General features: G+C 46.4%; 1 protein-coding gene across 3 annotated transcripts in view; it reads left to right on the forward strand.

Moving 5' to 3' along the window:
* pklr (pyruvate kinase L/R) overlaps positions 1–27500 on the forward strand; it is a 33952-nt gene that overhangs the window by 2301 nt on the left and 4151 nt on the right. For 2 of the 3 annotated variants that reach the window (XM_067447745.1, XM_067447746.1), the window contains exons 2-5: positions 7924–8088; positions 9667–9758; positions 24805–24936; positions 26148–26334. In XM_067447745.1, the coding sequence (XP_067303846.1) occupies positions 7950–8088; positions 9667–9758; positions 24805–24936; positions 26148–26334 (550 nt within the window). In that variant the 5' untranslated portion in view covers positions 7924–7949. Of the gene's footprint in view, positions 1–104; positions 222–7923; positions 8089–9666; positions 9759–24804; positions 24937–26147; positions 26335–27500 lie in introns of those variants that run through there. The other variant, XM_067447744.1, reaches the window with a different exon arrangement.

Below are 27500 nucleotides of genomic sequence, written 5' to 3' on the forward strand. Positions count from 1 at the left end.
AGAGAGAGAGAGAGAGAGAGAGAGAGAGAGAATAAGAGAGAGAGAGAGAGAGAGAGAGAGAGAGAGAGAGAGAGAGGGAGAGAGAGAGAGAGAGAGAGAGAGAGAGAGAGAGAGAGAGAGAGAGAGAGAGAGAGAGAGAGAGAGAGAGAGAGAGAGAGGGAGAGAATAAAGAGAGAGGCGGTCAGTGTGTGGTCAGTGATCAGCAGCGGTCAGGATGGGTGGTGAGTAACTTCTGATATGATAATAACGGAGAAGATCATGTTCAGTCGATGCGTGTCATTTGATTGTTAAACTGTTCCCGTATTCCTGCAGGATGTGCAGATATTACACTGATCAGTGCAGGCAAACCAATTCAAGATATTTTTTTTATTAAAAAGGTTCTTTAAATAATATTAACACAGACAGCTTTGATTTTGATAATGTGTTAATAAATGCTGTGTTCATTGTTCGTTCATGTTAACTAATTACATAATATTTATATCATATTAATATTTTAATGATCTGATCTCAACGTAAAATAACACGATTTTTTCAGTTTTGTGTTCATTTGTAATCCAGAATGGTTTAATTTGTGCATTTATCATAATTGTGTATGCTTTTTGTGCAGTAGTTATGGATCATGACTAAATCCAATCAAATTTTATAACCTTAATGTGTGTGTGTGTGTGTGGGGGCATGTTTTTGTGACATAGGCTTATAAATCACACAGGAGGAGTTTTAGTGAGAAAGTAAAAATGCAGAATGTTTCCTGTGATGGGTAGGTTTAGGGGCAGTGTGTGTGTGTGTGTGTGTGTGTGTGTGTGTGTGTTGTGTTTTAGGGGTCCCCATATTTCGCTGCCTTATAGTGCAATTAGTTCAATTTTTCCTTTGAACTGGTTTGAAACAATCGTCATTGTAAAAGCGCTATATAAATACAGTTGATTGATTGCTTTTAGGATTTTTAGCCAGGTCTGAATTGTAATGTGATGTGTAATTGTACTTTAATGATGTAGAAGACTCATTGCTCTTGCTTTCAGCTCCTCCACAGCCAGACTGAAGTTCCCTTTTGAACTCAGTTTTAGTCCCAGATGGGTGTATTCGTGTGTGTGCTGGAGGACCTGTTTCTCCCAGATGGGTGTATTCGTGTGTGTGTGTGCTGGAGGACCTGTTTCTCCCAGATGGGTGTATTCGTGTGTGTGTGTGTGCTGGAGGACCTGTTTCTTGCTCTGAAGATGTATTTATTTTCCCTACACCTGGATCTAGTTAGAAAAATCATTATTTTAGTTTTTGCGAGGTTAATATTAAGAGCCCATGTCAGACTGGTGTGTCTGGATGTCGAGGAGCTGTTGTAGACCATCTCTAGTTTTAGACGGAATGCCTAAATCATCTGCAAATAGGAGACATTTGATCTCTGATTCAGTCAGGATTGGGCCGGGCGAGTTATTTAACGCGTTAGTTAATTCATTTATATAAATGATAAATAGAGTGGACAGCCTTGTCTGACTCCTCGGTTTTGAGGGAAAAATTCAGTTTGTTTGTTCCGTTTTTTTACAGCACATTTGTTGTTTTTATACACGGTGCTGATCAAATCTAATGTTCCCTTTCGGGGAACTCGAGCTGCATCGAAACGCTGTGAGAACGCCTCTGCGTTAATGCGTCGTGAAGCGCCTGTAGAACCATTCCATCGGAAAAAAGATCGATCGTCGGCGTGATGACGTCATCGACCGGAAGCTATAAAGCGTCCGTGAAAACAAACAGGAACTAGCTTCTGAGCCTTCAGCAAGCGATCTGTGTGAACCTGTCTGTCAATTGGGTGTTTTTGTCTGTCTATATCAGAGATTTTCCACCCTTTTGTTAAATATTGCAATATATATTAACAAACAAAGAGAAAATAAAATAGATAGAGTAAATATGGCGAGTGAAAGCAGTTTTAAGAGGTGTGTTCATCCCTGCCCACGCTACATCACGAGCGGGGATACACACTCTCTTTGTGTAGCCTGCTTGGGAGCGCAGCATGCCCAGGCAGCCCTCGAGGGGGCTGCTTGCGAGCATTGTGAGCGATTGCCATTGAGAACGCTGCGCTCCCGCCGGGCACTCTTTGAGGAGGGTGCCTCGGCTCGTGTTCCCCGCGGCTCTGGTCCCGCTGCCGCCGAGGCGGAGCGAAGGCTGCAGTCGTGGGGATCACAATTGGATGTTGCGGAGGGGTTAGAGACGGGCGCTGCCTTATCTCTGCCCTCACCTGCTCCATCCAGCGGCTCTTCTCGGGGCATGGAAGCACGCATGGCGGTTTCTTCCCCCCCGAGAGAGTCGCCGGTTCTTCATCTGTCCAGCTCTGAGGAGGTGGACGTTGAAAGCATCGAGACTGAAGACTCGCCACTTCAGTCCCCTGCTAGTGAGGAGCTAGTTGAGGTTTTGACGCGAGCAGTGGCCAGATTAAACATCGACTGGCCCACTGAAAGATCTGAGGCAGGAAGAAAGCGTCATAGCAAGCTAGACGAACGATTCCTGCCATCTCGCGCTTCAGAGCCTCAGCGGCGGGGCCTGCCGTTCTTCCATGACTTGCACACCGAGGTGGCAAGATCATGGAGGAGACCGGCATCATATCGAGTTTTCAGCCCGCAGACTTCGGTCTACAGCCAGATCAGCGGGCTGAAACAGTATGGTTATGGGGCGATGCCAAAGGTCGAAGAGACGCTTGCGAGCCATCTCTCGCCTTCATCGGCATCGTCCCTTAAGGCCCCGACTTTACCCACCAGACCTTTAAAAACAACGTCGGCGTTGGTGGGTAAAGCGTACTCGGCAGCGGGTCAGGCGGCTGCATGCCTGCACACGATGGCTATCGTGCAGGCATATCAGGCTGACCTGCTGAGGGATCTGGACGGTAGTGATGTTGTGGGGGGAGATATTGTTGCTGAACTTAGATCGTCAGCCGATCTAGCTCTCCGGGCCACCAAGGAGACGGCCAGATGTGTTGGCCGCTCCATGGCAGCATTGGTGGCCACGGAGAGACATTTATGGTTGAACCCCACAGACATCAAGGAGAGGGAGAAAGTCTTTCTGCTTGATGCGCCGCTTTCTCCTGGAGGCCTCTTCGGTGACGCAGTCCACACTGTCACCGAGAGGTTCCAGGAGTCGAAAAAGCAAGCTGCGGTGCTCAAGCAGTTCCTCCCTCTCCGGGTCCAGGTCCCTGGGGCTGCTGCTGATACCACCAAGCAGCCCAAACCGAGTACGAGCTCCTCACACAGGGCTCAACAAAAGCAGAGCGTCGCTGCCCGAGCTCCCCCTCAGCGCGGGGACGAGGGGCGGCGCTCTCAGACGAGGCCTTCGAGGGGCAGGGCTGATCTGCGGACAGTCCTGATCGCCAAGAAGGCCTCGTCGAAGCGTTCCTGACGCCAGAAGCGTCAGGACGCTGAGGGTGGTTCCCCCCGTAGGGAAACGGTGTTTACCCCTGCCAACGGTACCCGTTTCCCTACGGCACCCTCGGGGGGCCGCGCTGCCAACCCCGCCGCAATGCCGGGGCGCAGTCGGTCTCCGCGGGCCACCCGAGGGTGGTCCGCACCCCCTTCGGGGGGCCCCCGAGCAGTCAAGTCAGTTGTTGCCTGCCGGTCCGCCGCTTCAGGGCACTGTGCTTGTTGCTCAAAATACACCAGAGGCCAGCCTCGAGAGGCTGGTTCCCTTAGTAGATTTTCTAGACGAGTGGAAACGTCTATCAAATATATCTCATTGGGTCCTGCAGATAATAGAAAAGGGGTACGCCATTCAATTCAGAAGTCGGCCACCTCCTTTCTGCGGTGTCCTACCTACAGAGGTGGGCCCGGAGCAGGCTCTGGTAATGGCACAGGAAGTAGAGACACTCCTGCAAAAAGGGCCTTTAGAGAGGGTTCCCCCTCCCAGCAGGGAGTCTGGCTTTTACAGCCGTTACTTCATCGTGCCGAAGAAGGATGGGGGCTTACGCCCGATATTAGATCTGCGGCTATTGAATCGCTCGGTGGCCAAGCTCAAATTCAAGATGCTTACACTCAGACAGATTGTATCGCAGATCAAGTCGGAGGATTGGTTTGTCACCATAGACCTCAAAGATGCGTATTTTCATGTCTCCATCCTTCCACATCACAGGAAGTTCCTGAGGTTTGCCTTCGGGGGAGAGGCATACCAATATCGTGTACTTCCCTTCGGTCTAGCACTGTCACCCCGCACGTTCACCAAGTGTGTGGATGCAGCTCTGGCGCCGCTGCGTCTGCAGGGCATCCGCATTCTGAACTATATCGACGACTGGCTGATTCTAGCAAATACAGAGCAGATGGCGGTTCAGCATCGAGATGCTGTTCTCGCCCATATGTCGAAGCTGGGGTTGAGGCTGAACGCCAAGAAGAGTGTGCTTTCTCCGGCTCAGAGAACCACTTTTCTAGGTGTGAACTGGGATTCGGTAATTATGCGGGCGCAATTATCGCCAACACGCATAACATCGATCCTGGCAGCAGTCAAAGAACAGAAGCTAGGCCGGGCCGTCACTGTGAAACAGTTCCAGAAACTGTTAGGTCTCATGGCAGCAGCGTCCAACGTGATACCTTTTGGCCTACTGTACATGAGGCCACTGCAGTGGTGGCTCAAAACAAAAGGGTTCTCCCCGAGGGGAAATCCGCTACGCACGATCAAAGTCACGCGGCGATGCCTACGTGCTCTGGTCATGTGGAAAAACCCGGGGTTTTTATCTCAGGGTCCCGTGTTGGGGGCTCATGTTCGTCGCGTAACGCTAACGACAGATGCCTCTCTCACGGGCTGGGGGGCGACCATGAGTGGTCGCTCGTCCCAGGGTCTATGGCAGGAACATCAGCGGCACTGGCACATAAATCGGCTAGAGATGCTCGCAGTGTTTCTTGCATTGAAACAGTTCCTGCCCGACCTCAGGGGCCACCACGTACTAGTCAGGACAGACAACACGTCCGTGGTCGCCTATATAAATCACCAGGGGGGTCTGAGGTCTCGTCCATTGGACAAATTGGCACATCGGATCCTCCTGTGGGCCCAAGGGAAATTGCTGTCAATCAGGGCAGTATATATCCCGGGGGCCCTGAATCAGGGGGCCCTGAATCATCGAGACAGGGGCCGAGGCCCGGGGAATGGAGACTCCACCCAGAGGGGGTGGAGCTCCTTTGGAAGGTTTATGGGAAAGCAGAAATAGACCTATTTGCTTCGGCGGAGAATTCCCACTGCCCGCAGTGGTTTTCTCTGACCCATCCGGCCCCGCTGGGGCTGGATGCCATGGTACAGGAGTGGCCGAGGCTGCCTCTGTACGCCTTCCCCCCGATTGTCCTGCTTCCAGGAGTTCTGGAGAGGGTACGCCGGGACGGGGCCCAGGTACTTCTAGTGGCTCCGAACTGGCCGACCCGAGTATGGTTTTCGGACCTGATATCTCTCCTGGAAGGCTCTCCGATGGAGATTCCGACCAGGAGGGATCTACTCTCTCAGGCGGGCGGGAGATTCCTGCACCCACGCCCGGAGATGTGGAAACTGTGGGCCTGGCCTCTAAAGGGGGTAGGCTCATAGAGGAAGGTCTCTCGGCCGAGGTCGTAGAGACCATCCTACACTCCAGAGCTCCGTCCACAAGGAAGCTGTACGCTTTGAAATGGAGACTTTTCTCAGCATGGTGCAGAGAACGCCAGTGGGACCCAGTTAACTGCAGTGGCTCAGTGGTTCATGTAGATTGTCTACAAACCGAAAGGTTGGTGGTTCGATCCCCGGTTCCACCTGACCAAGTGTCGAAGTGTCCATGAGCAAGACACCTAACCCCAGCTGCTCCCGATGAGCTGGATGGTGCCTTGCATGGCTGACATCGCCGTCGGTGTATGAATGGGTGAATGTGAGGCAAAAATGTAAAGCGCTTTGGATAAAAGCGCTATATAAATGCAGTCCATTTACCATTTACCATAACTGCCCGGTTGGTACAGTGCTGGAGTTCCTGCAGGCAAGGTTCTCGGCAGGGTTGACCCCCTCCACAATAAAGGTGTACGTGGCGGCCTTGGGTGCCTTCCACGTCCCTTTCGGTGGAGTGTCTTTGGGAAGACACCCTTTAATTACACGCTTCCTTCGTGGCACTTTAAGGTTGAGGCCGGCTATGCACTCGAGGGTCCCAGCATGGGACTTGGCCATTGTTCTGAGGGGCTTGTCCGGACCACCGTTCGAACCTCTGGAGGAGGTTTCGGACAAGTTCCTCACCCTAAAAACCATCTTTCTGTTGGCCATTTCGTCTCTTAAAAGAATAGGAGATATTCAGTCCCTGTCGGTAGGGCCCTCATGCTTAGAGTTTGCGCCGGGGATGGTGAAAGCATTTCTGCATCCCAGGCCGGGTTATGTCCCCAAGGTTCCTACGAGCCCACGGGGCCCCATCACTCTACAAGCCTTCTGTCCTCCTCCGTTTAAGACGTCAGACCAGGAAAGGTTAAATCTGCTGTGTCCTGTGAGGGCACTGGATACATATGTCCACAGAGCTGCCCTGTGGAGAAAATCTGAGCAATTATTTGTCTGTTTCGGACCCCCTAAGAAGGGGGCTCCAGTATCCAAGCAGAGGATGAGCAAGTGGGTGATCGAGGCCATCTCACTTGCTTATGAAGCGGCCGGGCAGCCGTCTCCACTGGCTGTCCGGGCGCATTCAACCAGGGGTATGGCTGCTTCAAAAGCACTCTTGTCGGGGGCTTCCTTCCACGATATCTGCAACGCGGCCGGATGGTCGTCTCCGTTAACCTTCGTCAGGTTCTATGAATTAGACCTGGCATCTACAGTTGGGGCACAGGTTCTCTCGTAACCGTGTGCGCTTCGGCTTCACACATACGAGACACTTGGTCCTATGGCGATGTGGGTATAAGCGTTCTCACAGCGTTTCGACGCAGCTCGAGTTCCCCGAAAGGGAACGTCTCAGGTTACGTATGTAACCCTAGTTCCCTGAGGGAACGAGACGCTGCGTCGCTCTGCCATACTCCCCGGCGTGTCCGTGATCACTTACTTCAGGCTTTATCAGAAGTTAGTTCCTGTTTGTTTTCACGGACGCTTTATAGCTTCCGGTCGATGACGTCATCACGCCGACGATCGATCTTTTTTCCGATGGAATGGTTCTACAGGCGCTTCACGACGCATTAACGCAGAGGCGTTCTCACAGCGTTTCGACGCAGCGTCTCGTTCCCTCAGGGAACTAGGGTTACATACGTAACCTGAGACGTTTTCCCTCCAGTCCCATTTTCCAGGAGTTTTTTTGAAGAGTCTTCCGTGCATTGAAAGCCTTCTCAAAGTCAACAAAGCAAGCAAAGACTTTGGTGTACATGTTTGTCAATGATGGTGTGGATTAAACCCTCAATAGCTAAGACACATTTAGATTAAGTTTACTTTACCTTATTAAATTAAAATGTGTTTGATCAGACTAATATATCTAAAACTGAAGTTTACTTCATTAATTTGTGTAAAACTACATGAAATATCTGTGCTGCCATAACTAACGGCAGTGGATCTGTAGTTCCCAGCATGCCTTGCGAGGGACGGCGCTAGGAGAGATAGTGTGCGGATTAAAGTGATATTTGATGTGTTTTCAGTAAAGGGAAAGATGTTATCAGTTTATGTTAGTGTTTAATGTTCAGTTCTGTTCGACATTTAGAGGAGTTTCTGTCATTGTGTGGTTATTATGCAGAAGTGTGTGTGTGTGTGTGTGTGTGTGTGTGTGTGTTTAGGCTGTGGGTATTTTTAATTTGTCCAATGAGTTCATTTTGCATTTATTTTTTAAAAATATGCTTGTTGTTATTTACGTTTTTTAAAGGCAAATTAAATTGATAACAGTGTTCACCTCACATAATAAACCTTTATAAATGTAACATAACATCATTAAGTAAACGGCACATATATCATATTATATATATACATTTTTCCTAATTCTGCTTTGGACCCGTCTGTGTGTCTCAGCCCGAATCCGGCGTTACTCTGAGGTCATGGCTCTGCCGGACTCCTTCATTCAGAAACAGCAGCTCGACGCCTCAATGGCCGACACGTTTCTGGAGCATCTGTGTTTGCTGGACATCGACCAGGAGCCAATCACAGCGCGCAACACCAGCATCATCTGCACCATTGGTCAGTCGCTGTAGATTTCATTTTTTGTTTATATTTTTAAAATGTATTAATATCACTATATTGCCAGAAGTGTTGTGCCGCCTCTACACACACATGAGCTTCCCATTGTTAACCCGTGGGGTTTAATATGGAGTCGGCCCACCCTCTCTAACAGCTCCAGCTCTTCTGGGAAGGCTTTCCTCAAGGTTTAGGAGTGTGTTTATGGGGATTTTTGCCCATTCTTCTAGAAGCTCATTTGTGAGGTCAGGCACTGATGTTGGACGAGAAGGCCTGGCTCTCAGTCTCCGCTCTAATTCATCCCAAAGCTGTTTTATCGGGTTGAGCTCAGGACTCTGTGCAGGCCAGTCCAGTTCCTCCACACCAAACTCCTCATCCATGTCTTTATGGAGCGACGCTTTGTGCACTGGAGCGCAGTCATGCTGGGACAGGAAGGGGCCGTCCACAAACTGATCCCACAAAGCCAGGAGCCTGAAATTGTCCAAAATGTCTTGGTGAAGCATTAAAGGGTTAGTTCAGCCTAAAGTGAAATGTCTGTCATTAACTCCTCCCCCTAATGTCGCTCCACACCCGTAAGACCTCCGTTCATCTTCACACACAGTTTAAGATATTTTATATTTAGTCCGAGAGCGTATGCAAGTGTATGCACACTATACTGTCCATGTCCAGAAAGGGAATAAAAACATCATCACAGTAGTCCATATGAGACATCAGTGGGTTAATTAGAGTCTCTTGAAGCATCCAAAATACATTTGGGTCCAAAAATAACAAAAACTACGACTTTATTCAGCATTGGCTTCTCTTCCGCGTTCTTCAAAAAAGATTCAAACGGTCATGAATTAGTGAATCGATCAATGATTCGGATCAATATAGACACGTGCTTTCAGTTTGACACGCGATCCGAACTGAACAAGAGATTCTAATTTAATTTTAAAACAACCCCACCGCATAATCCCCCCTCCACCAAACTTTATACTTGCAGCCAGGCAAGTCCCGTTCTCCTGGCGACGGCCAAACCCAGACTCGTCCATGGGATTGTCAGACTGAAGCGTGATTGGTCGCTCAGAGAACACGTCTCACTGCTCTAGAGTCCAGTGGCGGCTGCTTTACTCCACTGCATCCCACGCTTTGCATTGCTCTTGGTGATGTAAGGCTTGGATGAGCTGCTCGGCCATGGAAACCCATTCCATGAAGCTCTCTCCGCTGTTCTTGAGCTTATCTGAAGGCCACAGAAGTCTGGAGGTCTGGAGCTGTTCACTCTGCAGAAAGTTGGAGACTTCTGCGCACTGTGACCCTCAGCATGCGCTGACCCCGCTCTGGTCTATGTGTGTAGAAGCGTCTGCAGGTCTACAGCTTGATTTGTAGACGGATTGAACCTGAACTCAGGGATTTGGAGGAGCGGCCCAATACTTTTGGCAATTTAGTGTAGATCTTAAAATGTTAAATTATCATATTGTATTGTATATGATAATTGTTTTATATTTCATAATTAAATGCAGCTCTCGGTGCTCTCGCAGTGCTTTCTCTTCAGTCTGCTCTTCATCTCTGTGCTCGTCTCTCTGCATCATGTGACTGATTTAGGCCCCGCCTCCCGCTCCGTCGCCAAACTGCAGGAGATGGTGAAGGCCGGAATGAACATCGCCAGACTCAACTTCTCTCACGGCTCTCATGAGGTCAGTGTGTGTGTGTGTGTGTGTGATCAGTGTTCAGAAGGTGTGTGTGTGTATGATCAGTGTTCAGAAGGTGTGTGTGATCAGTGTTCAGAAGGTGTGTGTGTGTGATCAGTGTTCAGAAGGTGTGTGTGTGATCAGTGTTCAGAAGGTGTGTGTGATCAGTGTTCAGAAGGTGTGTGTGTGTGTGATCAGTGTTCAGAAGGTGTGTGTGATCAGTGTTCAGAAGGTGTGTGTGATCAGTGTTCAGAAGGTGTGTGTGTGTGATCAGTGTTCAGAAGGTGTGTGTGTATGATCAGTGTTCAGAAGGTGTGTGTGTATGATCAGTGTTCAGAAGGTGTGTGTGATCAGTGTTCAGAAGGTGTGTGTGTGTGATCAGTGTTCAGAAGGTGTGTGTATGATCAGTGTTCAGAAGGTGTGTGTGATCAGTGTTCAGAAGGTGTGTGTGTGTGATCAGTGTTCAGAAGGTGTGTGTATGATCAGTGTTCAGAAGGTGTGTGTGATCAGTGTTCAGAAGGTGTGTGTGTGTGATCAGTGTTCAGAAGGTGTGTGTGTATGATCAGTGTTCAGAAGGTGTGTGTGTATGATCAGTGTTCAGAAGGTGTGTGTGTATGAACAGTGTTCAGAAGGTGTGTGTGTATGATCAGTGTTCAGAAGGTGTGTGTGTATGATCAGTGTTCAGAAGGTGTGTGTGTGTGATCAGTGTTCAGAAGGTGTGTGTATGATCAGTGTTCAGAAGGTGTGTGTGTGTGATCAGTGTTCAGAAGGTGTGTGTGTGTGATCAGTGTTCAGAAGGTGTGTGTATGATCAGTGTTCAGAAGGTGTGTGTGATCAGTGTTCAGAAGGTGTGTGTGTATGATCAGTGTTCAGAAGGTGTGTGTGATCAGTGTTCAGAAGGTGTGTGTGTATGATCAGTGTTCAGAAGGTGTGTGTGATCAGTGTTCAGAAGGTGTGTGTGTATGATCAGTGTTCAGAAGGTGTGTGTGTGTGATCAGTGTTCAGAAGGTGTGTGTGTGATCAGTGTTTAGAAGGTGTGTGTGATCAGTGTTCAGAAGGTGTGTGTATGATCAGTGTTCAGAAGGTGTGTGTATGATCAGTGTTCAGAAGGTGTGTGTGTGATCAGTGTTTAGAAGGTGTGTGTGATCAGTGTTCAGAAGGTGTGTGTATGATCAGTGTTCAGAAGGTGTGTGTGATCAGTGTTCAGAAGGTGTGTGTATGATCAGTGTTTAGAAGGCGTGTGTGATCAGTGTTCAGAAGGTGTGTGTATAATCAGTGTTCAGAAGGTGTGTGTGTGTGATCAGTGTTCAGAAGGTGTGTGTGATCAGTGTTCAGAAGGTGTGTGTGTATGATCAGTGTTCAGAAGGTGTGTGTGATCAGTGTTCAGAAGGTGTGTGTGTATGATCAGTGTTCAGAAGGTGTGTGTGATCAGTGTTCAGAAGGTGTGTGTGTATGATCAGTGTTCAGAAGGTGTGTGTGATCAGTGTTCAGAAGTTGTGTGTGTGATCAGTGTTCAGAAGGTGTGTGTGTATGATCAGTATTCAGAAGGCGTGTGTGATCAGTGTTCAGAAGTTGTGTGTGTGATTAGTGTTCAGAAGGTGTGTGTATGATCAGTGTTCAGAAGGTGTGTGTGATCAGTGTTCAGAAGGTGTGTGTATGATCAGTGTTCAGAAGGTGTGTGTGATCAGTGTTCAGAAGGTGTGTGTGTGATCAGTGTTCAGAAGGTGTGTGTATGATCAGTGTTCAGAAGGTGTGTGTGATTAGTGTTCAGAAGGTGTGTGTATGATCAGTGTTCAGAAGGTGTGTGTGTGATCAGTGTTCAGAAGGTGTGTGTGTGAGATCAGTGTTCAGAAGGTGTGTGTGTATGATCAGTGTTCAGAAGGTGTGTGTGTGTGATCAGTGTTCAGAAGGTGTGTGTATGATCAGTGTTCAGAAGGTGTGTGTGATCAGTGTTCAGAAGGTGTGTATGTGATCAGTCTTCAGAAGGTGTGTGTGTGATCAGTGTTCAGAAGGTGTGTGTGTGATCAGTGTTCAGAAGGTGTGTGTATGATCAGTGTTCAGAAGGTGTGTGTGTGTGTGTGATCAGTGTTCAGAAGGTGTGTGTGATCAGTGTTCAGAAGGTGTGTATGTGATCAGTGTTCAGAAGGTGTGTGTATGATCAGTGTTCAGAAGGTGTGTGTGATTAGTGTTCAGAAGGTGTGTGTGTGTGATCAGTGTTCAGAAGGTGTGTGTATGATCAGTGTTCAGAAGGTGTGTGTGATCAGTGTTCAGAAGGTGTGTGTGTATGATCAGTGTTCAGAAGGTGTGTGTGATCAGTGTTCAGAAGGTGTGTGTGTATGATCAGTGTTCAGAAGGTGTGTGTGTATGATCAGTGTTCAGAAGGTGTGTGTGTATGATCAGTGTTCAGAAGGTGTGTGTGTGTGATCAGTGTTCAGAAGGTGTGTGTATGATTAGTGTTCAGAAGGTGTGTGTGATCAGTGTTCAGAAGGTGTGTGTGTGTGTGATCAGTGTTCAGAAGGTGTGTGTGATCAGTGTTCAGAAGGTGTGTGTGTGATCAGTGTTCAGAAGGTGTGTGTATGATCAGTGTTCAGAAGGTGTGTGTGTGTGTGTGATCAGTGTTCAGAAGGTGTGTGTGATCAGTGTTCAGAAGGTGTGTATGTGATCAGTGTTCAGAAGGTGTGTGTATGATCAGTGTTCAGAAGGTGTGTGTGATCAGTGTTCAGAAGGTGTGTGTGTATGATCAGTGTTCAGAAGGTGTGTGTGATCAGTGTTCAGAAGGTGTGTGTGTATGATCAGTGTTCAGAAGGTGTGTGTGTATGATCAGTGTTCAGAAGGTGTGTGTGTATGATCAGTGTTCAGAAGGTGTGTGTGTGTGATCAGTGTTCAGAAGGTGTGTGTATGATAAGTGTTCAGAAGGTGTGTGTGATCAGTGTTCAGAAGGTGTGTGTGTGTGATCAGTGTTCAGAAGGTGTGTGTATGATCAGTGTTCAGAAGGTGTGTGTGATCAGTGTTCAGAAGGTGTGTGTGTATGATCAGTGTTCAGAAGGTGTGTGTGATCAGTGTTCAGAAGGTGTGTGTGTATGATCAGTGTTCAGAAGGTGTGTGTGATCAGTGTTCAGAAGGTGTGTGTGTATGATCAGTGTTCAGAAGGTGTGTGTGTGTGATCAGTGTTCAGAAGGTGTGTGTGTGATCAGTGTTTAGAAGGTGTGTGTGATCAGTGTTCAGAAGGTGTGTGTATGATCAGTGTTCAGAAGGTGTGTGTGATCAGTGTTCAGAAGGTGTGTGTGTGTGATCAGTGTTCAGAAGGTGTGTGTGATCAGTGTTCAGAAGGTGTGTGTGTATGATCAGTGTTCAGAAGGTGTGTGTGATCAGTGTTCAGAAGGTGTGTGTGTATGATCAGTGTTCAGAAGGTGTGTGTGATCAGTGTTCAGAAGGTGTGTGTGTATGATCAGTGTTCAGAAGTTGTGTGTGTGATCAGTGTTCAGAAGGTGTGTGTGTATGATCAGTATTCAGAAGGTGTGTGTGAGCAGTGTTCAGAAGTTGTGTGTGTGATTAGTGTTCAGAAGGTGTGTGTATGATCAGTGTTCAGAAGGTGTGTGTGATCAGTGTTCAGAAGGTGTGTGTATGATCAGTGTTCAGAAGGTGTGTGTGTGATCAGTGTTCAGAAGGTGTGTGTGTGATCAGTGTTCAGAAGGTGTGTGTGATTAGTGTTCAGAAGGTGTGTGTATGATCAGTGTTCAGAAGGTGTGTGTGTGATCAGTGTTCAGAAGGTGTGTGTGTGAGATCAGTGTTCAGAAGGTGTGTGTGTGTGATCAGTGTTCAGAAGGTGTGTGTATGATCAGTGTTCAGAAGGTGTGTGTGATCAGTGTTCAGAAGGTGTGTATGTGATCAGTCTTCAGAAGGTGTGTGTGTGATCAGTGTTCAGAAGGTGTGTGTATGATCAGTGTTTAGAAGGCGTGTGTGATCAGTGTTCAGAAGGTGTGTGTGTGATCAGTGTTCAGAAGGTGTGTGTGATCAGTGTTCAGAAGGTGTGTGTGTGATCAGTGTTCAGAAGGTGTGTGTATGATCAGTGTTCAGAAGGTGTGTGTGATCAGTGTTCAGAAGGTGTGTGTATGATCAGTGTTCAGAAGGTGTGTGTGATCAGTGTTCAGAAGGTGTGTGTGATCAGTGTTCAGAAGGTGTGTGTGTGATCAGTGTTCAGAAGGTGTGTGTATGATCAGTGTTCAGAAGGTGTGTGTGTGTGTGATCAGTGTTCAGAAGGTGTGTGTGATCAGTGTTCAGAAGGTGTGTGTGTGGTCAGTGTTCAGAAGGTGTGTGTATGATCAGTGTTCAGAAGGTGTGTGTGATTAGTGTTCAGAAGGTGTGTGTATGATCAGTGTTCAGAAGGTGTGTGTGTGTGATCAGTGTTCAGAAGGTGTGTGTGTGTGATCAGTGTTCAGAAGGTGTGTGTATGATTAGTGTTCAGAAGGTGTGTGTGATCAGTGTTCAGAAGGTGTGTGTGTGTGTGATCAGTGTTCAGAAGGTGTGTGTGATCAGTGTTCAGAAGGTGTGTGTGTGATCAGTGTTCAGAAGGTGTGTGTATGATCAGTGTTCAGAAGGTGTGTGTGTGTGTGTGATCAGTGTTCAGAAGGTGTGTGTGATCAGTGTTCAGAAGGTGTGTATGTGATCAGTGTTCAGAAGGTGTGTGTATGATCAGTGTTCAGAAGGTGTGTGTGATTAGTGTTCAGAAGGTGTGTGTGTGTGATCAGTGTTCAGAAGGTGTGTGTATGATCAGTGTTCAGAAGGTGTGTGTGATCAGTGTTCAGAAGGTGTGTGTGTATGATCAGTGTTCAGAAGGTGTGTGTGATCAGTGTTCAGAAGGTGTGTGTGTATGATCAGTGTTCAGAAGGTGTGTGTGTATGATCAGTGTTCAGAAGGTGTGTGTGTATGATCAGTGTTCAGAAGGTGTGTGTGTATGATCAGTGTTCAGAAGGTGTGTGTGTGTGATCAGTGTTCAGAAGGTGTGTGTATGATTAGTGTTCAGAAGGTGTGTGTGATCAGTGTTCAGAAGGTGTGTGTGTGTGATCAGTGTTCAGAAGGTGTGTGTATGATCAGTGTTCAGAAGGTGTGTGTGATCAGTGTTCAGAAGGTGTGTGTGTATGATCAGTGTTCAGAAGGTGTGTGTGATCAGTGTTCAGAAGGTGTGTGTGTATGATCAGTGTTCAGAAGGTGTGTGTGATCAGTGTTCAGAAGGTGTGTGTGTATGATCAGTGTTCAGAAGGTGTGTGTGTGTGATCAGTGTTCAGAAGGTGTGTGTGTGTGATCAGTGTTTAGAAGGTGTGTGTGATCAGTGTTCAGAAGGTGTGTGTATGATCAGTGTTCAGAAGGTGTGTGTGATCAGTGTTCAGAAGGTGTGTGTGTGTGATCAGTGTTCAGAAGGTGTGTGTGATCAGTGTTCAGAAGGTGTGTGTGTATGATCAGTGTTCAGAAGGTGTGTGTGTGTGATCAGTGTTCAGAAGGTGTGTGTGATCAGTGTTCAGAAGGTGTGTGTGTATGATCAGTGTTCAGAAGGTGTGTGTGATCAGTGTTCAGAAGGTGTGTGTGTATGATCAGTGTTCAGAAGGTGTGTGTGATCAGTGTTCAGAAGGTGTGTGTGTATGATCAGTGTTCAGAAGTTGTGTGTGTGATCAGTGTTCAGAAGGTGTGTGTGTGATCAGTGTTCAGAAGGTGTGTGTATGATCAGTGTTCAGAAGGTGTGTGTGATCAGTGTTCAGAAGGTGTGTGTATGATCAGTGTTCAGAAGGTGTGTGTGATCAGTGTTCAGAAGGTGTGTGTGTGATCAGTGTTCAGAAGGTGTGTGTATGATCAGTGTTCAGAAGGTGTGTGTGTGTGTGATCAGTGTTCAGAATGTGTGTGTGATCAGTGTTCAGAAGGTGTGTGTGTGGTCAGTGTTCAGAAGGTGTGTGTATGATCAGTGTTCAGAAGGTGTGTGTGATTAGTGTTCAGAAGGTGTGTGTATGATCAGTGTTCAGAAGGTGTGTGTGTGTGTGATCAGTGTTCAGAAGGTGTGTGTGTGAGATCAGTGTTCAGAAGGTGTGTGTGTATGATCAGTGTTCAGAAGGTGTGTGTGTGTGATCAGTGTTCAGAAGGTGTGTGTATGATCAGTGTTCAGAAGGTGTGTGTGATCAGTGTTCAGAAGGTGTGTATGTGATCAGTCTTCAGAAGGTGTGTGTGTGATCAGTGTTCAGAAGGTGTGTGTATGATCAGTGTTTAGAAGGCGTGTGTGATCAGTGTTCAGAAGGTGTGTGTGTGATCAGTGTTCAGAAGGTGTGTGTGATCAGTGTTCAGAAGGTGTGTGTGTGATCAGTGTTCAGAAGGTGCGTGTGTGTATGATCAGTGTTCAGAAGGTGTGTGTATGATCAGTGTTCAGAAGGTGCGTGTGTGTATGATCAGTGTTCAGAAGGTGTGTGTGATCAGTGTTCAGAAGGTGCGTGTGTGTATGATCAGTGTTCAGAAGGTGTGTGTATGATCAGTGTTCAGTAGGTGTGTGTGTGATTAGTGTTCAGAAGGTGCGTGTGTATGATCAGTGTTCAGAAGGTGCGTGTGTGTATGATCAGTGTTCAGAAGGTGTGTGTATGATCAGTGTTCAGTAGGTGTGTGTGTGATTAGTGTTCAGAAGGTGCGTGTGTATGATCAGTGTTCAGAAGGTGTGTGGGTGTATGATCAGTGTTCAGAAGGTGTGTGTGATCAGTGTTCAGAAGGTGTGTGTGTGACCAGTGTTCAGATGGTGTCTGTGTGTGATCAGTGTTCAGAAGGTGCGTGTGTGTATGATCAGTGTTCAGAAGGTGTGTGTATGATCAGTGTTCAGAAGGTGTGTGTGATCAGTGTTCAGAAGGTGTGTGTGATCAGTGTTCAGAAGGTGTGTGTGATCAGTGTTCAGAAGGTGTGTGTGATCAGTGTTCAGAAGGTGTGTGTGATTAGTGTTCAGAAGGTGTGTGTATGATCAGTGTTCAGAAGGTGTGTGTGTGTGATCAGTGTTCAGAAGGTGTGTGTGATCAGTGTTCAGAAGGTGTGTGTGTGATCAGTGTTCAGAAGGTGTGTGTGTGATCAGTGTTCAGAAGGTGTGTGTGTGAGATCAGTGTTCAGAAGGTGTGTGTGTGTGATCAGTGTTCAGAAGGTGTGTGTATGATCAGTGTTCAGAAGGTGTGTGTGATCAGTGTTCAGAAGGTGTGTATGTGATCAGTCTTCAGAAGGTGTGTGTGTGATCAGTGTTCAGAAGGTGTGTGTATGATCAGTGTTTAGAAGGCGTGTGTGATCAGTGTTCAGAAGGTGTGTGTGTGATCAGTGTTCAGAAGGTGTGTGTGATCAGTGTTCAGAAGGTGTGTGTGTGATCAGTGTTCAGAAGGTGTGTGTATGATCAGTGTTCAGAAGGTGTGTGTGATCAGTGTTCAGAAGGTGTGTGTATGATCAGTGTTCAGAAGGTGTGTGTGATCAGTGTTCAGAAGGTGTGTGTGTGATCAGTGTTCAGAAGGTGTGTGTATGATCAGTGTTCAGAAGGTGTGTGTGTGTGTGATCAGTCTTCAGAAGGTGTGTGTGATCAGTGTTCAGAAGGTGTGTGTGTGATCAGTGTTCAGAAGGTGTGTGTATGATCAGTGTTCAGAAGGTGTGTGTGATTAGTGTTCAGAAGGTGTGTGTATGATCAGTGTTCAGAAGGTGTGTGTGTGTGTGATCAGTGTTCAGAAGGTGTGTGTGTGAGATCAGTGTTCAGAAGGTGTGTGTGTATGATCAGTGTTCAGAAGGTGTGTGTGTGTGATCAGTGTTCAGAAGGTGTGTGTATGATCAGTGTTCAGAAGGTGTGTGTGATCAGTGTTCAGAAGGTGTGTATGTGATCAGTCTTCAGAAGGTGTGTGTGTGATCAGTGTTCAGAAGGTGTGTGTATGATCAGTGTTTAGAAGGCGTGTGTGATCAGTGTTCAGAAGGTGTGTGTGTGATCAGTGTTCAGAAGGTGTGTGTGATCAGTGTTCAGAAGGTGTGTGTGTGATCAGTGTTCAGAAGGTGCGTGTGTGTATGATCAGTGTTCAGAAGGTGTGTGTATGATCAGTGTTCAGAAGGTGCGTGTGTGTATGATCAGTGTTCAGAAGGTGTGTGTGATCAGTGTTCAGAAGGTGCGTGTGTGTATGATCAGTGTTCAGAAGGTGTGTGTATGATCAGTGTTCAGTAGGTGTGTGTGTGATTAGTGTTCAGAAGGTGCGTGTGTATGATCAGTGTTCAGAAGGTGCGTGTGTGTATGATCAGTGTTCAGAAGGTGTGTGTATGATCAGTGTTCAGTAGGTGTGTGTGTGATTAGTGTTCAGAAGGTGCGTGTGTATGATCAGTGTTCAGAAGGTGTGTGGGTGTATGATCAGTGTTCAGAAGGTGTGTGTGATCAGTGTTCAGAAGGTGTGTGTGTGACCAGTGTTCAGATGGTGTCTGTGTGTGATCAGTGTTCAGAAGGTGCGTGTGTGTATGATCAGTGTTCAGAAGGTGTGTGTATGATCAGTGTTCAGAAGGTGTGTGTGATCAGTGTTCAGAAGGTGTGTGTATGATCAGTGTTCAGAAGGTGTGTGTGATCAGTGTTCAGAAGGTGTGTGTGATCAGTGTTCAGAAGGTGTGTGTGATTAGTGTTCAGAAGGTGTGTGTATGATCAGTGTTCAGAAGGTGTGTGTGTGTGTGATCAGTGTTCAGAAGGTGTGTGTGATCAGTGTTCAGAAGGTGTGTATGTGATCAGTGTTCAGAAGGTGTGTGTATGATCAGTGTTCAGAAGGTGTGTGTGATTAGTGTTCAGAAGGTGTGTGTGTGTGATCAGTGTTCAGAAGGTGTGTGTATGATCAGTGTTCAGAAGGTGTGTGTGATCAGTGTTCAGAAGGTGTGTGTGTATGATCAGTGTTCAGAAGGTGTGTGTGATCAGTGTTCAGAAGGTGTGTGTGTATGATCAGTGTTCAGAAGGTGTGTGTGTATGATCAGTGTTCAGAAGGTGTGTGTGTATGATCAGTGTTCAGAAGGTGTGTGTGTATGATCAGTGTTCAGAAGGTGTGTGTGTGTGATCAGTGTTCAGAAGGTGTGTGTATGATTAGTGTTCAGAAGGTGTGTGTGATCAGTGTTCAGAAGGTGTGTGTGTGTGATCAGTGTTCAGAAGGTGTGTGTATGATCAGTGTTCAGAAGGTGTGTGTGATCAGTGTTCAGAAGGTGTGTGTGTATGATCAGTGTTCAGAAGGTGTGTGTGATCAGTGTTCAGAAGGTGTGTGTGTATGATCAGTGTTCAGAAGGTGTGTGTGATCAGTGTTCAGAAGGTGTGTGTGTATGATCAGTGTTCAGAAGGTGTGTGTGTGTGATCAGTGTTCAGAAGGTGTGTGTGTGTGATCAGTGTTTAGAAGGTGTGTGTGATCAGTGTTCAGAAGGTGTGTGTATGATCAGTGTTCAGAAGGTGTGTGTGATCAGTGTTCAGAAGGTGTGTGTGTGTGATCAGTGTTCAGAAGGTGTGTGTGATCAGTGTTCAGAAGGTGTGTGTGTATGATCAGTGTTCAGAAGGTGTGTGTGATCAGTGTTCAGAAGGTGTGTGTGTATGATCAGTGTTCAGAAGGTGTGTGTGATCAGTGTTCAGAAGGTGTGTGTGTATGATCAGTGTTCAGAAGTTGTGTGTGTGATCAGTGTTTAGAAGGTGTGTGTGTATGATCAGTATTCAGAAGGTGTGTGTGATCAGTGTTCAGAAGTTGTGTGTGTGATTAGTGTTCAGAAGGTGTGTGTATGATCAGTGTTCAGAAGGTGTGTGTGATCAGTGTTCAGAAGGTGTGTGTATGATCAGTGTTCAGAAGGTGTGTGTGATCAGTGTTCAGAAGGTGTGTGTGTGATCAGTGTTCAGAAGGTGTGTGTATGATCAGTGTTCAGAAGGTGTGTGTGATTAGTGTTCAGAAGGTGTGTGTATGATCAGTGTTCAGAAGGTGTGTGTGTGATCAGTGTTCAGAAGGTGTGTGTGTGAGATCAGTGTTCAGAAGGTGTGTGTGTGTGATCAGTGTTCAGAAGGTGTGTGTATGATCAGTGTTCAGAAGGTGTGTGTGATCAGTGTTCAGAAGGTGTGTATGTGATCAGTCTTCAGAAGGTGTGTGTGTGTGATCAGTGTTCAGAAGGTGTGTGTATGATCAGTGTTTAGAAGGCGTGTGTGATCAGTGTTCAGAAGGTGTGTGTGTGATCAGTGTTCAGAAGGTGTGTGTGATCAGTGTTCAGAAGGTGTGTGTATGATCAGTGTTCAGAAGGTGTGTGTGATCAGTGTTCAGAAGGTGTGTGTGTGATCAGTGTTCAGAAGGTGTGTGTATGATCAGTGTTCAGAAGGTGTGTGTGATCAGTGTTCAGAAGGTGTGTGTATGATCAGTGTTCAGAAGGTGTGTGTGATCAGTGTTCAGAAGGTGTGTGTGTGATCAGTGTTCAGAAGGTGTGTGTATGATCAGTGTTCAGAAGGTGTGTGTGTGTGTGATCAGTGTTCAGAAGGTGTGTGTGATCAGTGTTCAGAAGGTGTGTGTGTGGTCAGTGTTCAGAAGGTGTGTGTATGATCAGTGTTCAGAAGGTGTGTGTGATTAGTGTTCAGAAGGTGTGTGTATGATCAGTGTTCAGAAGGTGTGTGTGTGTGTGATCAGTGTTCAGAAGGTGTGTGTGTGAGATCAGTGTTCAGAAGGTGTGTGTGTATGATCAGTGTTCAGAAGGTGTGTGTGTGTGATCAGTGTTCAGAAGGTGTGTGTATGATCAGTGTTCAGAAGGTGTGTGTGATCAGTGTTCAGAAGGTGTGTATGTGATCAGTCTTCAGAAGGTGTGTGTGTGATCAGTGTTCAGAAGGTGTGTGTATGATCAGTGTTTAGAAGGCGTGTGTGATCAGTGTTCAGAAGGTGTGTGTGTGATCAGTGTTCAGAAGGTGTGTGTGATCAGTGTTCAGAAGGTGTGTGTGTGATCAGTGTTCAGAAGGTGCGTGTGTGTATGATCAGTGTTCAGAAGGTGTGTGTATGATCAGTGTTCAGAAGGTGCGTGTGTGTATGATCAGTGTTCAGAAGGTGTGTGTGATCAGTGTTCAGAAGGTGCGTGTGTGTATGATCAGTGTTCAGAAGGTGTGTGTATGATCAGTGTTCAGTAGGTGTGTGTGTGATTAGTGTTCAGAAGGTGCGTGTGTATGATCAGTGTTCAGAAGGTGCGTGTGTGTATGATCAGTGTTCAGAAGGTGTGTGTATGATCAGTGTTCAGTAGGTGTGTGTGTGATTAGTGTTCAGAAGGTGCGTGTGTATGATCAGTGTTCAGAAGGTGTGTGGGTGTATGATCAGTGTTCAGAAGGTGTGTGTGATCAGTGTTCAGAAGGTGTGTGTGTGACCAGTGTTCAGATGGTGTCTGTGTGTGATCAGTGTTCAGAAGGTGCGTGTGTGTATGATCAGTGTTCAGAAGGTGTGTGTATGATCAGTGTTCAGAAGGTGTGTGTGATCAGTGTTCAGAAGGTGTGTGTATGATCAGTGTTCAGAAGGTGTGTGTGATCAGTGTTCAGAAGGTGTGTGTGATCAGTGTTCAGAAGGTGTGTGTGATTAGTGTTCAGAAGGTGTGTGTATGATCAGTGTTCAGAAGGTGTGTGTGTGTGATCAGTGTTCAGAAGGTGTGTGTGATCAGTGTTCAGAAGGTGTGTGTGTGATCAGTGTTCAGAAGGTGTGTGTGTGATCAGTGTTCAGAAGGTGTGTGTGTGAGATCAGTGTTCAGAAGGTGTGTGTGTGTGATCAGTGTTCAGAAGGTGTGTGTATGATCAGTGTTCAGAAGGTGTGTGTGATCAGTGTTCAGAAGGTGTGTATGTGATCAGTCTTCAGAAGGTGTGTGTGTGATCAGTGTTCAGAAGGTGTGTGTATGATCAGTGTTTAGAAGGCGTGTGTGATCAGTGTTCAGAAGGTGTGTGTGTGATCAGTGTTCAGAAGGTGTGTGTGATCAGTGTTCAGAAGGTGTGTGTGTGATCAGTGTTCAGAAGGTGTGTGTATGATCAGTGTTCAGAAGGTGTGTGTGATCAGTGTTCAGAAGGTGTGTGTATGATCAGTGTTCAGAAGGTGTGTGTGATCAGTGTTCAGAAGGTGTGTGTGTGATCAGTGTTCAGAAGGTGTGTGTATGATCAGTGTTCAGAAGGTGTGTGTGTGTGTGATCAGTCTTCAGAAGGTGTGTGTGATCAGTGTTCAGAAGGTGTGTGTGTGATCAGTGTTCAGAAGGTGTGTGTATGATCAGTGTTCAGAAGGTGTGTGTGATTAGTGTTCAGAAGGTGTGTGTATGATCAGTGTTCAGAAGGTGTGTGTGTGTGTGATCAGTGTTCAGAAGGTGTGTGTGTGAGATCAGTGTTCAGAAGGTGTGTGTGTATGATCAGTGTTCAGAAGGTGTGTGTGTGTGATCAGTGTTCAGAAGGTGTGTGTATGATCAGTGTTCAGAAGGTGTGTGTGATCAGTGTTCAGAAGGTGTGTATGTGATCAGTCTTCAGAAGGTGTGTGTGTGATCAGTGTTCAGAAGGTGTGTGTATGATCAGTGTTTAGAAGGCGTGTGTGATCAGTGTTCAGAAGGTGTGTGTGTGATCAGTGTTCAGAAGGTGTGTGTGATCAGTGTTCAGAAGGTGTGTGTGTGATCAGTGTTCAGAAGGTGCGTGTGTGTATGATCAGTGTTCAGAAGGTGTGTGTATGATCAGTGTTCAGAAGGTGCGTGTGTGTATGATCAGTGTTCAGAAGGTGTGTGTGATCAGTGTTCAGAAGGTGCGTGTGTGTATGATCAGTGTTCAGAAGGTGTGTGTATGATCAGTGTTCAGTAGGTGTGTGTGTGATTAGTGTTCAGAAGGTGCGTGTGTATGATCAGTGTTCAGAAGGTGCGTGTGTGTATGATCAGTGTTCAGAAGGTGTGTGTATGATCAGTGTTCAGTAGGTGTGTGTGTGATTAGTGTTCAGAAGGTGCGTGTGTATGATCAGTGTTCAGAAGGTGTGTGGGTGTATGATCAGTGTTCAGAAGGTGTGTGTGATCAGTGTTCAGAAGGTGTGTGTGTGACCAGTGTTCAGATGGTGTCTGTGTGTGATCAGTGTTCAGAAGGTGCGTGTGTGTATGATCAGTGTTCAGAAGGTGTGTGTATGATCAGTGTTCAGAAGGTGTGTGTGATCAGTGTTCAGAAGGTGTGTGTATGATCAGTGTTCAGAAGGTGTGTGTGATCAGTGTTCAGAAGGTGTGTGTGATCAGTGTTCAGAAGGTGTGTGTGATTAGTGTTCAGAAGGTGTGTGTATGATCAGTGTTCAGAAGGTGTGTGTGTGTGTGATCAGTGTTCAGAAGGTGTGTGTGATCAGTGTTCAGAAGGTGTGTGTGTGATCAGTGTTCAGAAGGTGTGTGTATGATCAGTGTTCAGAAGGTGTGTGTGATTAGTGTTCAGAAGGTGCGTGTGTGTGTGATCAGTGTTCAGAAGGTGTGTGTGATCAGTGTTCAGAAGGTGTGTGTGTGACCAGTGTTCAGATGGTGTCTGTGTGTGATCAGTGTTCAGAAGGTGCGTGTGTGTATGATCAGTGTTCAGAAGGTGTGTGTGATCAGTGTTCAGAAGGTGTGTGTGTATGATCAGTGTTCAGAAGGTGTGTGTATGATCAGTGTTCAGTAGGTGTGTGTGTGATTAGTGTTCAGAAGGTGCGTGTGTATGATCAGTGTTCAGAAGGTGTGTGGGTGTATGATCAGTGTTCAGAAGGTGTGTGTGATCAGTGTTCAGAAGGTGTGTGTGTGACCAGTGTTCAGATGGTGTCTGTGTGTGATCAGTGTTCAGAAGGTGCGTGTGTGTATGATCAGTGTTCAGAAGGTGTGTGTGTGTGGTTAGTGTTCAGAAGGTGCGTGTGTATGATCAGTGTTCAGAAGGTGTGTGTGTGTGTATGATCAGTGTTCAGAAGGTGTGTGTGATCAGTGTTCAGAAGGTGTGTGTGTGACCAGTGTTCAGATGGTGTCTGTGTGTGATCAGTGTTTAGAAGGTGTGTGTATGATCAGTGTTCAGAAGGTGTGTGTGTGCATGATCAGTGTTCAGAAGGTGTGTGTGTGTGTGTGTGTTATCAGTGTTCAGAAGGTGTGTGTATGATCAGTGTTCAGAAGGTGTGTGTGATCAGTGTTCAGAAAGTGTGTGTATGTGATCAGTCTTCAGAAGGTCTGTGTGTGATCAGTGTTCAGAAGGTGTGTGTATGATCAGTGTTTAGAAGGTGTGTGTGATCAGTGTTCAGAAGGTGTGTGTGATCAGTGTTCAGAAGGTGTATGTGTATGTGTGTGCGGTCAGTGTACAGAAGGTGTGTGTGTGAGATCAGTGTTCAGAAGGTGTGTGTATGATCAGTGTTCAGAAGGTGTGTGTGTGAGATCAGTGTTCAGAAGGTGTGTGTGTGATCAGTGTTCAGAAGGTGTGTGTATGATCAGTGTTTAGAAGGTGTGTGTATGATCAGTGTTCAGAAGGTGTGTGTGTGAGATCAGTGTTCAGAAGGTGTGTGTGTGATCAGTGTTCAGAAGGTGTGTGTATGATCAGTGTTTAGAAGGTGTGTGTGATCAGTGTTCAGAAGGTGTGTGTACGATCAGTGTTCAGGTGTGTGTGATCAGTGTTCAGAAGGTGTGTGTATGATCAGTGTTCAGGTGTGTGTTATCAGTGTTCAGAAGGTGTGTGTGTGTATGATCAGTGTTCAGAAGGTGTGTGTGATCAGTGTTCAGAAGGTGTATGTGTATGTGTGTGCGATCAGTGTACAGAAGGTGTTTGTGTGAGATCATTGTTCAGAAGGTGTGTGTGTGAGATCAGTGTTCAGAAGGTGTGTGTGTGAGATCAGTGTTCAGAAGGTGTGTGTGTATGATTAGTGTTCAGAAGGTGTGTGTGTATGATCAGTGTTCAGAAGGTGTGTGTGTATGATTATTGTTCAGAAGGTGTGTGTGTGTATGATCAGTGTTCAGAAGGTGTGTGTGTGTGTGTATGATCAGTGCTCAGAAGGTGTGTGTGAATGATCAATGTTCAGAAGGTGTGTGTGATCACGTCTCTATGACACACACGTGTCTCTCTTAGTATCACAGAGAGACGATCCGTAACATCCGTGAGGCCGTGGAGACGCTGACCTCTGACCCTCTGTACTACAGGCCTGTGGCCATCGCACTGGACACCAAAGGACCTGAGATTCGCACCGGCCTCGTTAAAGGGGTACGACCTGTGTGTGTGTGTGTGTGATCAGTGTTCAGTCAGTGTGTGTGTGTTTGTATGTGTGATCAGTGTTACGTCAGTGTGTGTGTGATCAGTGTTCAGACGGTGTGTGTGTGTGTGTGTTTGTGATCAGTGTTCAGACGGTGTGTGTGTGTGTGATCAGTGTTCAGTCAGTGTGTGTGTGATCAGTGTTCAGACGGTGTGTGTGTGTGTTTGTGATCAGTGTTCAGACGGTGTGTGTGTGTGTGTGATCAGTGTTCAGTCAGTGTGTGTGTGTGTGATCAGTGTTCAGACGTTGTGTCTGTGTGTGATCAGTGTTCAGTCAGTGTGTGTGTGTGTGTATGTGTGATCAGTGTTCAGTCAGTGTGTGTGTGATCAGTGTTCAGACGGTGTGTGTGTGTGTGTGATCAGTGTTCAGACGTTGTGTGTGTGTGTGATCAGTGTTCAGTCAGTGTGTGTGTGTGTGTGTGTGATCAGTGTTCAGACGGTGTGTGTGTGTGATCAGTGTTCAGTCAGTGTGTGTGTGTGTGTGATCAGTGTTCAGTCAGTGTGTGTGTGTGTGTGTGTGTGTGTGATCAGTGTTCAGTCAGTGTGTGTGTGTGTGTGTGTGATCAGTGTTCAGTCAGTGTGTGTGTGTGTGTGTGTGTGTGTGTGTGTGTGTGTGTGTGTGTGTGTGTGTGTGTGTGTGATCAGTGTTCAGATGGTGTGTGTGTGTGTGTGTGTGATCAGTGTTCAGTCAGTGTGTGTGTGTGTGTGTGTGTGTGATCAGTGTTCAGACGTTGTGTGTGTGTGTGTGTGTGATCAGTGTTCAGACGTTGTGTGTGTGTGTGTGATCAGTGTTCAGACGTTGTGTGTGTGTGTGTGATCAGTGTTCAGTCAGTGTGTGTGTGTGTGTGTGTGTGTGTGTGATCAGTGTTCAGACGGTGTGTGTGTGTGTGTGTGATCAGTGTTCAGTCAGTGTGTGTGTGTGTGTGTGTGTGTGATCAGTGTTCAGTCAGTGTGTGTGTGTGTGTGTGTGTGATCAGTGTTCAGACGGTGTGTGTGTGTGTGTGATCAGTGTTCAGTCAGTGTGTGTGTGTGTGTGTGTGTGATCAGTGTTCAGTCAGTGTGTGTGTGTGTGTGTGTGTGTGTGTGTGTGTGTGATCAGTGTTCAGACGTTGTGTGTGTGTGTGTGATCAGTGTTCAGACGTTGTGTGTGTGTGTGTGATCAGTGTGTGGACGCTGAGGTGACTCTGGAGCGTGGAGCGTTGGTTCGGGTCGTGACTGCAGAGGCGGATCGGGATAAGACGGACGGCTCAGTGGTCTGGTTGGATTATCCCAGTCTGACCAGCGTGCTCCAGAAGGGAAGCAGAATATTCATCGATGACGGGCTCCTCGCTCTCAAAGTCCTGGAGATCGGTAACACACACCGGCTCATATTATATCATCTGATATTCTCACACTGTTCACCTTCACTGAAGACAGAATCAACTTTGTTTATGTGAATCCTCCACTAAATGAGCATTTGGACATCCGTCTTCTTCCATTTTGCTCTAAACTATAAATCAGTGTTTAATAAATGCTGTGAAATCATTGAACTTCACGAGACTCTACAAGAGTGATTCCTGAAAGGCTTTCTGCAAAAACCCAAACACCTTTTAAAGAAGAAAAAAATCATCACTGACTTTCAAAGCTGCGACAGAAACGACTTTCCACTTCGAGGACCTTGATAGAAATGTAGTGGAGTAAAGAGGACGATATTTGTCTTTCAGATGGAGTGAAGTTAAAGTCAGAAGATTACAGAATAAATAATACTCCAGTAAAGCACAGAGACTCAAACAGTGAACTTCAGGACAGGACTCGAGGAAATGAGCTGAGGGACTGTCCGGCTCTGATCAAGGATCCTTTATTAATGCACATTATGCCAACATTTCTATTAGGGCTGCACGATATTGAAAAAAATTACATTGCAATATTTTTTCCCCCAACGATATATATTGCGATATTAAGAGCCATCAATCCAGGCTAAAGTCAATAATTACCATTCCGTGATATATTAATAATTTCACTAATAAGCAAGCTTCATTACAAGTGACAAAAAAAAATGTTGGAAAGTGTGCAAACATGAAACTAAACCTCCAGTAGGTGGCAGCAGGTGACCATCTTAACGAGTGAGTCACTGAGTCGTTCATTCAAACGCTGAATCGTTCACGCTTGTTGCTGTGAGTGAGACGCGTTACGGGTCTGCTGTGAACGCTGAAAACGCTCTAGTGTTGTAATTTCTTTCTCGGATGTCCAAATGCTCATTTAGTGGAGTATTCACATAAACAAAGTTGATTCTGTCTTCAGTGAAGGTGAACAGTGTGAGAATATCAGATGTGTATCAGTGTATTGGATCCGTGCATTCGGCCTTAAAGTGACAGCAGCTTTGTAACTTTTCTACAAGTATTTAAATGAGTTTAAGTTAGTCGTCTGCTAGTGTGTCAGATGGAGCGTCACTGACTGGCTTCAACCATGATGGCATAATGTGCATTTATACAACTATAATACAATAATGCGGCGACATAAAGAAGGAAATACTTAAG

The sequence above is a fragment of the Pseudorasbora parva genome, chromosome 7 (genome assembly GCF_024679245.1).
Source record: "Pseudorasbora parva isolate DD20220531a chromosome 7, ASM2467924v1, whole genome shotgun sequence".
In the NCBI taxonomy this organism is placed as follows: Eukaryota; Metazoa; Chordata; class Actinopteri; order Cypriniformes; family Gobionidae; genus Pseudorasbora; species Pseudorasbora parva.